This window comes from Saccoglossus kowalevskii, chromosome 19 (genome assembly GCF_978046115.1).
Source record: "Saccoglossus kowalevskii chromosome 19, keSacKowa6.1, whole genome shotgun sequence".
NCBI lineage: Eukaryota > Metazoa > Hemichordata > Enteropneusta > Harrimaniidae > Saccoglossus > Saccoglossus kowalevskii.
In genome coordinates this window covers 33,179,065-33,192,557 of record NC_140659.1, presented here as the reverse complement: position 1 = coordinate 33,192,557, position 13,493 = coordinate 33,179,065, and the positions used below count along the sequence as shown (strand labels likewise).

The window sequence follows — 13,493 nt, the reverse complement described above, 5'->3', positions numbered from 1 at the left end:
CACTTTTTACCAAAAATTAAAAAAATATTCACCAAAATTAGGGAATTAAAGATATCATTACAAAATCAACAAATCTGAGAGCGGTCCACATGTAGTACCTATGTAATATAAAAGCAATTGGACTTGCGGTTTTTAACAAGAAGTCGAAAATATCACTTTTTACCAAAAATGACAAAAATATTCACCAAAATTAGAGAATCAAAGATATCATCACAAAGTGAACAATTCTGAGAGAGTTCCACATGTAGTACCTATATAAGTAATATCAAAGCAATCAGACTTGCGGTTTTTAACAAGAAGTCACTTTATACATCACTTTTTACCAAAAATATTCACCAAAATTAGAGAATTAAAGATATCATCATGAAAAGAACAAATCCAGAGAGGCCTACACAAGGTACATATACACCAAGTATCAAAGCATTCAGGCTTGTAGTTTTCAAGAAGAAGTCGGAAAAGTAAAACATTGACACGGACGACGACAATCACTAAACTAAAGCAGTATACAGTATCAATATCAGCTTCTGCTATAAACTTACCGGTTTAAGATCTCTATGTGCATATCCCATTTCATGAGTATATGCAACTGCTGAAACAATTTGACGAAAAAACATCCTTGCTTCTCCTTCTCTAAGTTTGTCTTTGGCAACTATGTAATCAAACAACTCTCCACCTGGACAATACTGAAAAAAAAAAAGCAATTCCCGTAAAAACTCAATTAATTCGCGGTTGTAAAAATAATTATTTTTTCAAGTGCACGAATTAATAGCATAAAAACAGAAATTATTGGTTTTTGGTGAGCGAATTAAAAGAGTACTTTTAGATCGATTCAAAAAGGAGCTGTTTCCATAAATTTATTAGTGATTTGTTTTGTTTTCCAATGAACACGATTATAGGACGTTTTTTTAGTGCCTCCGGGACTCGTGGCTAGCGACATTCATGGCGTATAGTCAAGCATAGAACACGCACTGCGTCAAGGACCATGCACCATGTTACACTTGAAATGAAACAGTGAAATGGCAAAGCTCACTCTGTACACAAACAAACAACTGCCATGTTACTTTAGCATCCTTTTTCTTTCGTGCCCCGTGCGTCAATCTAGTAAAATTGTTATTCTATCCGAAGGGACTGTAATTACGCAACTTGAATATATCAACGTCGTTTATTTAGTGCACTGCTTTTCTAATTACGCAAATTTGTTTACAATATTGTACCGGCTTTGAATATTTCAACTTTGTAATGTATTGCTTTCATGATAATTATTTTTTTTTTTAACCACGCGTTTGAATTACGTGCGGCATTGGGCAATGACCTCCAGAGTTCATGCACTGATATTTAAATTCGGGCCACCCAGCTTGACGCAAATCAATTAAGTTACTAGTACTTGTCATTTGTTGACCGCTTAACACTGTTTTTTACCGAATCTGGTATAATCAAAATGAAACACGAGGTCAATCGCCCGACCAATCAAAAACCTCAATTTACGCACCATAGAGCGGGCGGTTCACTTAAATGACATAATAGAATAATGGCGGACACATGGTCGATGCAACCCTGTGAACCAGCGACGAAAAAGCCCTGTACTAAGCTTTCCATCACGGAAATTCGTAATCGATGTGCTGACCGATGGATTTTTATCGACTAAGTAATAATCTTGTCCAACATCTGTAGTGTCGTGGGGGAATGATTTTTTTCAGGTCAAATCTTTACCGAACCTAAACTGCTTGCTAACTGCGATTGCGGCTACACCAAGTACTGGTAACATAAAAACTCAAACAAAATGTATATTTTTAATGTCTGCATGCAATATATTCTGAGTTATCTACTGGCCCGCGAATTAATAGGATACAATTGTAAACATGTTTTTGAACGCCGCGAATTAAAAGGATACATTTAAAAATTAGCGTTCAAAAATTAAAAGGGTGCGCGAATTAATAGAGACCGCGAATTAATCAAGTTTTTACGGTATAACTAAAGTAAACACTACATGTATACTTGTATATCTAATGTATACTTAGCAAAACACGTTTACAAGCAGCTGGTTTGAACCCAGCCTCTAATATGATTAGAAAGGCAAGGATGATTTAATTTTTTTAGGGGGGGGGGGTTACAGGGATGGACTAAAATGTCCATACTGCCTTCCCTACCTCTTCAACATAGTACATCCTCAACAAGGATGTGATGGCTGTCTTGAGAGAGAAACATTGGATCTTACTCAAGTCTTAAGTGTAAAATTGGAAAGCAATGTAGGTGTTTGGCTTAACAAATATTTGGAATTAGGGAATTCCAACACAACATCCGAGTAGCGATCCGAGTTCTCAATAAATTGACTATTTATAACACCACAGTTGTTTGAATTTAATTTACATGTATACATTACCTCTAGTATCATGAATATTTTATGATCTGTTTCAACGACTTCGTAAAGCCTGCATATATGTTGATGAACCAGTTCCTTCATCGCCTTTATCTCAGTTTTCACTCTTGGTAGGTCATCCTATAAAAACAAACCATACTGTAATCGTACATTCATTCATTAATCAATGATGTGTCACATTCATCTTAGTACATGTACTTGTACTAGGTTTCCCCGTTTTGATCAGTTGGTTGATCATACAATTGCAATCTCTACAAACTAAAGTAAAATCAAGTTAGCACAAGTGCTCCTATTAGAGAAAATACAGCATTTACAGATATAACTGCAAGCAATGATATAGGGGGTTCCAAGTACAATTGTAGCTATGGTTTAACAATAAAAACTATTTAATAAAATAATGACCATATATGATGACTTGATTTTTTGGTCATATATCTTGACAGACAAAATTATAGCACAAGTTACATGTTGCATGTCCCTATCAGCAACAGTACAATGATTTCAACCCCAAACTAATCAGGTTTGTGTATTATCCCAGGGCATCCTCCTGTGAACAAGCCACTAGAAATGTCACTGCCCTCTTTCTTCTTTGTACTTAAACATGTATGACAATTGAACAGTCAGCATGTATATGCACTTTTTAAACAAGTGTATGTTCCAGGTCTTCACTGTGAATTAAATTTCTTTAAAGTCCATTGTAATGACAATTTTCTATGAACAAAATTAAGACCCAATTGTACTGTACTGAGATAATTGTGCAAACTGATGATTTTGATGATCCCCGAAACAAAATTGTTGATGAGTCAGCGGTGTAACATGAATTACATCCCAACACAGATCAACATTTGTTGTTGTGCTAGAACATGCATGTATTTGTTCAGGACTAACTGAGTAGGAATTTGAGATATAATCAGAAAAAAACAAAAGTTGCAGATTTTCGTCAAAAACAAAATGGCTTCCAGTCATCTTGAATTGAGTTATGACAAAGATCAATTCAATAAGTTTGAGTTACAAGCAGAGTTAAGAAAAAAAAGAAGTCAATGATTTTTGTCAAACAAAAAGGCTGCCAATTATTTGTTGGGCCAGTCAATCTTCTACACCTAATACAGCAGATCATCATGGCTTTTTAATAACATGAAACTTACCCCAAGACTCCTTTTGTCCATTATTTTGATAGCCACCTTTTCTCCAGTTAGGATGTGTATTGCCAATTTGACCTTCGCAAATCCACCTGTCAAAATTTGCATATGATGCAATGTAATACTTTGTAAATAGTTAAATCTGCATATTTACATATTATAGTTATCTTATTTATTTGCCATATTGTTTCATGTAAATATAGATATTCACTATTCTTTGATTTCATTTAATTAAAACCTTTTGAAAAACAAAGAAAATATATAGCTTCGTTCCAGCAATTTTGGGTTTTGAACCCAGTGTGACTTATTTGCAGCGTTGCAAAATTAACACCAAGGGTATATAATAACAACATTGTATGGTCTGTTATTGTCATGTGATATTGTACAATGTGCCTTCAAAATGGCACTGGTTGCATTGTACAATTTTTAAAAGTGCTAAATATATAATACAGTTATGCATACTAATGAGACCATGACCATACATGGACATCTCTTGTTGAATGTCCTATCTAGAATAGTAACAGTTACGCATAACAATGAGGTCACATGATCATATAAGGCCATCTGATATGATGTTCATATTTTGTGTCCAATAGCTTCCATATTAATTGCATTGGTTACATGTCCCTATCTGCAACAGTGTACAAGATATTAATACAGATATGCATATTAATGAGGTCATATAATCATATACATATATGGCCAAAAGAATTGTCAGTCATTTCTCTGGTCAGACACCATCATAAATGCATTGGTTGCACGAGTAACAGTGCTGGAGATAGAACTAGTTATGCATATTAATGAGATTGCATGACCATATATGTTTATTTGATCCGTTAGTCATGTATCTTGTGCAATAGCTTCAATATTGAACAGGTTGTGTTTCCCTATTTGCTTGAGATATTACTGTTATGCATATTAATGAGGTCACATGACAATGTACGATCAACTGATACATTTGTCACATCTCTTGTCTAATGGCTTTAATATTGCACCAGTTGCTGTTGTGTCGTCACCGGAAGCGCTGTTCCAGCACAAAGCTGTGTCATATGACGCCTAACCGTTGTGTCGTCACCGGAAGCGCTGTCCCAGCACAAACCTGTGTCATATGACGCCTTACTAGCCGATTTTGGCTAAAATTCCGCTCCGCCGCCTCTTTACAACAGTGTTTATACGCGGAACTTGATATTGCTTTTTACAATTTGGGTTGCCTTTGAATCACATATTTTAGTAAAATATTGTTTATAGAGTGAAATATTATTGTCATACATAATTCAATCTTTGAAACAATAGAAACGAACATATAATAACGATAATCAAATTTGTGTTTGAAGTTCGAAAGTAGTTGCGTTATTCTCGGTTTCAACTCGTTCGAAAATAGAACGTCCTTGAGCGCAATAAAATCACGCGTAGAACTCCATCCGAACCAGACTCTAGCAGTGTAAACTTATTGCAATTTGGGCCCAGTTTGTTCTTACAAGTTTCATTTATTATTATTTAGTAAACAGGTCTCTGAAACGATTTAATATATCCGTAAAATACGTGGCAATCGACGATTGACTTCGAAACGTTCGAAATTTCGAACAAACTCCCGGCACACCTTGCGCGATATGCGTCAGATCGGTGTAGAAGACGCCGAACTGCAGCGTCAATGCACCAGTTGCATGTTCCTATCTGTAACAGTGCTTGGGATATTACGGTTATGCATATTTAATGAGGTCACATGACCATAAACGGTCATATGACATGTTAGTCATATCTCTTGTTCCATCGCTTCAATATTGCACTGGTTGCATGTCTTAACAGTGCTTGAGATATTTGAAAATAATCAGTCAAAGACATAGCTCTAGAACCACATTCATTAAAACAAAATGGCTGTCAGTAGGCCATTTTGAATCCGATTTAGAAAACAAAATTATGTGTACCAAGGTCACATAATATGCAATGTATGTTTTAACAAAATCCACCTGTAAACAGCAAAGATCCAATTCTGGAATGCCAGAAATAATTGATTTTGATCATTTTTCAGCACAAAAATGGCTGCCATTTGCCCATTTTGAATCAGATAGTGAAACAAATTGATGTGCATATGTATAGTATTATGTATGATATATCTGCGGTCCAGGATATAGGTCCAAAAACACGCATGAACGCATGCACAGAGGTTAATCCATAAGTCCCCTTTTTCGGCTTGTGTCCGAATGGGGACTAAAAATATTCAATGTATTCTATTCGCAAAAAAGATTTAACTTTTGTAGCCTGTTAAATTCACACTCAACTGTTTATGTAACACGTGGCATGGAAATTATTGTCAAGCGATTAAAAAAAGGAAAGAAAACATATTCTGATGTACGCATCACGTTACGTCTCCAGTGATCCCTACGTGCCATCGGACCGACAGTGTAGTTGCATGTATATGTGAAATTCTCACTAAACCTGCCAATGCTGATTTGTATTCTATTACAGTGTGAATCTGCAGTGGACATTCTTTCAGATAAATATGCTATTAGAATTACTGCAATGAAATGTGAAGATGTACACTTACCAGAGCCAATAGTTTCTTTAAAATGATACCTTTTCTTTATCTCTTCATATTCAGCCATGATGACTGTTCTGTGTAACAATTATAAGTGTATCTGTACCACGCAAAAAAAAAAAGTGCAGAAATATGAACAAAACCTTAATGTAGTACTACTAGGTTTAATGGTTGTAGCCCCAATCTACATGTACATGTAGGTGCTGAGCTTCAATTGAGCTGGCATACAATTCAAATTTTGCAAAACTTCAGCATGTTACTGCACATATATGCAATGCATTATTGTATATAGTGAAAACTCACTAAATTATGTAAAATTTTTTAAATGATTTTAAAATGTTAGATTTCATACCAACAATAATAAAAACTTGTCAATCCCATTCAAACGAGCAAAATGTTGAGACTCTTGTATCCCAAAAAAACAACAACTGGTGACCCTATTTTTTTATTTTTGGTATTCTGATGGTACGTACTCATAATAAAACTATATGAACATGACATATATCGATAATCCTAAATTTGGTTCAAACCTCCTTGAAGACTAAATTTGATATACTTTTGTGTGGTTTAGGCATCTGGGTAATTACTTTTGAGCCATGTGGGTGTGGTGACCTCATTATCAGCTAAAAGCATACTTATTATTTATTAATAATTAATACCTCATTGATAAAGCATGCTCAAAGATCTAACAGGTGATCTATTGTATTCATCGGTTTTTGCTTTCATGCATATGTAAAAGAGTCACACAAAAAATCTATATTTAAATTTTGTATTATATTTTGTGGATGTTTTAGTATAAAACTCCTGCTCATGAAACGTTTGTACTGGTACATGTATAAACCCCCAAGTTACATCATCATCAGCTTAGTTCAACACAATACAAGCTGCATTTTCCCACCAATTTTCAAAATGATTAAACAAAACAAAACTAAAAAATACAACAAAATAGCCAAAAAGCACACAGATTACAACATGGTTAGAATAAGTTGTTTTGCAAAGATCCAGCAAACAAAATTCATGGTCAGAATTAGTCTGATTGCAATGATCCTACATACAATATACACAATCTCTGCTGTACATATGTATCTATTCTTCTAATAGAGTAAATAAGAAAGTAATGACATAATAAACAAATGAAGAATGAATTCTAGCTTTTTGAGTTTAAAGTTGTGAAACAGATAATGGAAGGCCTACAAAAATGTTACGTTGGAGGGTCATTCATGAGATGTTCTAGATATGTGTGTATCAAACATAAAATTGATTTTTTCTAATGTTGATGCAATACCTTAATTACAAGGCAAAATTTTGATGCACAAAATTTTCAGTATATGCAAAAGTATTTAATTAATAATCACAAAGATGTTTCCACTCAGACATTTGTTTAAAAAAATAAGCATTTATTCATACATGTTTAATAATAATAATTTTTTAAGAAATAGCTAAATAATTTAAATGCTATTATATTGAAAAAACAAGTCATATCAAATCTGAGAGAGCTTAGAAATAAACAATTTCTCTCCTATACATTTCCATGGTAACAAAATGTTACTTGAATTCTATTGAACATGGTACACGTACAAATAGAAAAACATGTGCCTTGAAATGAGCTTAACAATTGTCATTCGTACGCACACATGTGTGGTCCTGTTAGGAAAAGCTGTGAATTGATTGACTGATTGGGCACAGGAAGCTGGATTCATCAATTAATGTTATCGCTTCAATTTAAAATTTAAACAAATAGATTTTGTCATTTTACATATTTTACATCATAGCTTAACTGACAAAAACATACGACTTTGCATTTGTCACAACCTGTTACAAACATGTCACAACCTGTCACAAACATGTCACAACCAGAGTATGCACCTTATGATATTGTTGACAAGAGATTTATATTAGGGATTCTAAAGGTTAGATATTGGCCAAATAAATGAACTTTTGCTGGCAAACATGAATTCACCAATTAGAACTATTTCCAACGAAACTGAAAATGAGCAATCATGGCATTGCAATAATTCAGTTTCACCATCAATGGCACTGGGAGTAAAGCTCTAGAAACTTTCAGCTGCTAGACACAAAACTCAACATTATATTCATTATATGAATTGGTCACCATAATGATGAACAATGAGCATTGTACCCAAGAATATGTGATAAGTTTTATCAGACATCATTACATTATACCTGGTACTCCAATTTACTTCCAATACAATTTGTCTTCCACATACAACAGATCTGAATTTGTATTAAAGTACTTTTGTATGCTAACTGCTACCAGTGACAATCCCCTAGCAAATAAATTAGTTGATCATATTAAAAATATGGTAAGACGAAGGACAATGCTGCTTTTTTTATGAGCAATACTTGTTCACATCTTTTTGTTTTGATGCAAACCCTCCAAACCATCACTATTCTACTGGCAAGACTATCATACTGACCTCTATATTCAGATAATGTTTCGCCCTGTGGGAAATCTTTCCATTCAAAGATTCAAGTAAATTGAATTAATTTTCCAACAAAATCTTCTGCTCAAGCAACTCATCATTCAAATTCTCAGTACCTTGAATAAAGTGCGCCTTTTCGATTCAACCCTACTACCATCTGACATCCAAGGTCAACACATTTTGCGTTCTACAGTACAAACCATACATACTGCACCATGTTTTGCGCAGAATTGCAAAAGAAAATGCAATGAACCGTCTGTTTAGCCATCAAAGCCATAGTCATATCTGACATTCAGTGTGTTGTGTATTTTCACCCAATTCAATTATACAAATGCAGTTTTCGATGTATTTTTGGTGTTAACTTTGTCATCTTTATTCAAACTTATGTTGTCCACAACATACCAGTAATGTTAGGAATACATGTACAATTATTACAGCCCTTGCAGTGTTCTCCCCAGACTTCATGTCAAGCATCACGGTCAATTTGCATAACAATACATCTAATTTGCATAATTATATTTGCATAATACTAGTAATCAGTTTTTCCCAACCAATTTGGTCAATCTACTAATACAATTAATTAATACAATTAAGACAAGATATTTTTATATTTGATAAATTTTATATCATTTTACTGCATTGTATTTTATGTTTTTGTATCAAGTCAAATAAAGTTTGAAATAGAACAGCATAAAAAGGAAAACAAATTGAAAAACTTGTGTTATAGCTAGTCAGTGAATATAATGTTATCCATGGATGTAACTGGTTCATCATTGTGTACAAGTTTTAGTGCCCATGTCACTGTCAGTTCATATAACGTCGGGGGAAAACATCTTTTGGTTAAATTTATAAAGTCGGCGAGATATCGAAATATGTTGAAATAAATCAATAATTAGAAAAAAATTCTACAATGGCAGTTCGGCACTAATAGTCGGCGCTTTTTCATTGCTATATACCTTGTGAGTAACGCTACGATCACCGTAACATTGTCAGCTGTCGGCATTGCGTTGGACAGGTATTCACTGCTGCTATTGCGATCATCGGTATCTGACTTTTTGGTGTAAAATACACAAATTGTTTATTAAAACGGTTCATTGACTATTATCATAGGCAATACATCAAAATCGCCAACGAGATGTTGTTTTTAAACATCGCGGAAAAACATGCACTCTGCGCCGCCATCTTTGTTACCTCGATCAGAGCCCCCCTGTAACCCAGCATGCATCGGTCACAAGGTTGCAACGTGCATTATGTCGCCTTAGGGCGGCGTTCTTCGCTACTAAGGCATCCTATGAATGGGGTATTTCCAGAGGTCAGGGTTCGTTTTTTCTTAACCCGTCTCGTCTGCTGTTGAATTATTCACACTTTTCTTTCCAATGCGACTTAATTTCACTTGTTTTTTTTTAATTTTGGGGTAATTAATGTCACCTGCGATTGAGTGATAAAAAATCGGAGTGCAGCAAATCGGGGTTGATCTTCCCGACGTACGCCGTGACTTGTTTTGTCACATTGTTGCCGTTGCGTGCAATGGGCAAATTATTGCTACTCTAGTATTTTTGTTTGGATTTGGAGGCTCTGCACCCCGGCTCTGCATCCTTGAAAGACTTCGCAACTTATTGCAGACTTCCGTTTTTATCACTGTCTTTGTATGGCTAACAAAAGCGGGATTACCTTTCGATCAATACATATTATTGTTTTAAATTCGTGCAAGACGAGACTGACACTTGTAAACAAAGCAATAAGCATCACGGGCCAGTGACCAAGCGTCACGGACAAAGGGCAAGCATCACGGCCGAGTGTCCAAGCGTCACGGTACCGTGTCGCTTCAGAGGCCTGGGGAGAACACTGCCTTGTTCTACTTAGAATCTGAAACGGGAACTATTTGTCCATATAAACTGCTATTTTTTTCAGGAAAACATTTTCTTTTATTCAGCATTCTATTTTTCCTGTGTCAGTTAAGTTATGAGACCAAGTTCAGATCATTTCCATTTATGCATTGGATAATGCGCACAAAAGCAACAACTCAGTACTGTATTAGGGGTTGCATCCTCAATAGAAGTCGCACCCATTCATTCTAACTGAGAACCAAACATTCATCATTTCTCATAAATGTAAGTGTAGATGCTCAAATAGAAGCCCCATTGTTGCATTATACCATTTTAATAGAAGTTACTACTTCTTCATACAGATTTTACAGTGATAGATCTACAAATCTGCTTTAGAATTTGACATACATATACCAGTACATTGCGAGCCAACCTACATGTTACAATAAACGTAAAAACAGACTGTATCAATCAAATTCAGTTTTGAACATGATGCACTTACAACACTCTTTTCAAAATACATAGTTGTTGATGTTGTGCCAAAGGGTTTAAACCCCTTCATACATTGTACATGTACCAGCATAAGGTCTTCACACACGTTTTTAAGTCGGAGTAAATAGAGTAGGTATTACGTATTCCTTTACACTTCCCATGTTCACTTCTGGATGCATAATATCATGTAAACAAGCCATGCATGGCACAGTCCCCGTTAGTTATCAAATTTAAGATATATAGTTATGTTCATAGTAATATAGCTGGAATATAACCATATCAGGAATATGATTTTTTTAACATTAAAATGATTAACATTTGTATCTGATCGTCAAACAAGTAATTGTCCATATTGAGAGATATTGCTCTGGAACAGCATGCAAAATCAGCCATTTTGAATACATGTATATATATATATATATATATATATATATATATATATATATATACATACATATATATAACATGATGTATAACGAATATATAAAATTTGAATATAATCAGTCAAAGCATTTAAGAGATATGGCTCTAGAAGCCCAATCATTAAAAACAAAATGGCCACCAGTCAGCTATTTTGAATCCAATCTGAAAAATAAAATGACATGCATCAGGAACCTGTAATGTCTAACGTGTGTTATAAGTTTGAACAAAATCCATCCATAAATGCCAGAAATGCTTGATATTTGATGATTTTTTAGCACAAAAATGAGAACCATTCGGCCATTTTGAATATGATCGTCGAACCAATATATCTGTTTATCTATGACATGATGTATAATGAATATTTAAAATTTGAACATAATCAGCCAAAACAAGTCAGAGATATGGCACGAGAACCACATTCATTAAAACAAAATGGCCTCCAGCCGGCCATTTTGAATCTTATCTGAAAAACAAAATTATTTGCATGAAGGGCCCATAATGTCTAATGTATATACAAAGTTTGAACAAAATCAATCTGTAAACAGCTGAGAAATGCTGGATTTTTAGGATTTTTCAGCACAAAAATGGACGCCATTCGGCCATCTTAAATCAGATCGTAAAACAACATGTTATGCATCAAGGTCCTATAATGTCCAACGTATATACAAGGTTTGAACAAAATCCATCTATAAACAGCTGGGAAATGCTTGATTTTGATGATTTTTAGCACAAAAATGGCCGCCATTCGGCCATCTTAAATCAGATCGTGAAACAAACTGACGTGCATATGTATAATATCATGTGTGATGTATGTGTGAAGTTTGATTGTGATTGGTCCAGGCATTTCTAAGATACAGGTCCGGACGCATGCACAGACGCACGCACTCACAGACACACGGAGGTCAAAACATAAGTCCCTGTTTTCGGACTGCGTCCGAACGGGGACTAAAAAGAGAAGGCATAAAGCCATAGAAAACCAGTGGTCAGAATGGAGGTAATAATGACGTCGTGCACATGTGATTGTAATCAACATATCCGAACAACGCCGAAAGCCTTTGTGCGTACCCGAACAGCGTCAAACCCGGAAGTAGGTTACATTTTCAGCGAACGTCTACAGATTGCCTTGTGTCGCTTTGCAAAAAGACTGTCGTAGCTTTGAATACGTGAATTCATTTTTTAAAACTGTTAAAAGCTACGATTCCGTGTATGCAGAATATATTTTTACGATATAAACGTGTTAGCACCGGCGGCAGCCCTGTTGTTGATGTTATGACTGAGTGGAGCATGCGCAGAACTTTCAACGAGCAGGAGGCAGTGATTTGCATAATCCTCTGTCAATCTATTTTAATTAGCCTCGTCGTTAAGCCTGCAGAAAAACAATGACACGCGCAGCTGTTTATTGTCGCATTTTTATTAATATTTAGCACTTTTCTAAGTACAAAATTAACTATTTTGTTTTACTAGTGTAAAGACAATGGTGCAACATTTGAAAATATGCAACAACAAAAAATGTCCAAAAATATGCCATTATATTAAGTTTTGTGAACAAATTTGTAATTTGTAAACTTTTTGTTCCTCTTTCAAAATTATCCTTTTATCCAAAGTTATCCTTCGACAACTGACAATCTATTTTTGAGAAAAGGCCAGTAAAAAAAACCCGGCAATTAATTAAAATAGTCATCTAAACAAGCTAGCCCTGAGTACAGTCCTGTAGGTTGGCCACCTTCCGCTGATCATTCGGCCCCCACAGTCCTGAGAAGTCGCATAGACCGGGGATTCGACACCCGCCTACAAATTTATGGCGGAGAACCGTTCTGCGGTTTACATGATTGTAACCAGCTAAAACATCTATCGATCAAATCCAGCGATCACAAATACCCTTTTTGTGGCCGAAAAACGAACCTACAGCACTGGAACGTTGGCAAAAACTAGTTTTACGCAACGAAACAACGTTTTGTTTATAAATACGTCAAGAACAAGATGGCGGCGTATACTTTCGGTTGACGTTGGAAAATGTCGATTTGATCGACTAGAGTGGGAAATCTTATGTAATTTCACTTCCAGTTAAGGCATTCAGAATAGTTAGACGTGACGACCTGCTTATTTTTTAACAGCAAAGCTGAATGCCTCTTAAATCGCCCAATACATTCCTTCACAATAGTGTCGAATCCCTGCTCTATGCGACTTCTCAGGACTGTGGGGGCCGAATGATCAGCGGAAGGAGGCCAACCTACAGGACTGTACTCAGGGCTACTA

At 35.3% G+C, this 13,493-nt stretch overlaps 1 protein-coding gene across 1 annotated transcript in view; it reads right to left on the bottom strand.

The window, feature by feature from the left end:
• The window catches only part of LOC102801886 (maternal embryonic leucine zipper kinase-like), a 67,738-nt gene that overhangs the window by 53,819 nt on the left and 426 nt on the right, over nucleotides 1–13,493 (bottom strand). Inside the window, exons 2-5 of the mRNA XM_085494104.1 lie at nucleotides 6,062–6,152; nucleotides 3,523–3,608; nucleotides 2,381–2,497; nucleotides 540–683 (exon numbers count right to left, since the gene is read on the bottom strand). Coding sequence (XP_085350230.1) covers nucleotides 540–683; nucleotides 2,381–2,497; nucleotides 3,523–3,608; nucleotides 6,062–6,119 — 405 coding nt within the window. The 5' untranslated portion in view covers nucleotides 6,120–6,152. The remainder of the gene's footprint in view (nucleotides 1–539; nucleotides 684–2,380; nucleotides 2,498–3,522; nucleotides 3,609–6,061; nucleotides 6,153–13,493) is intronic.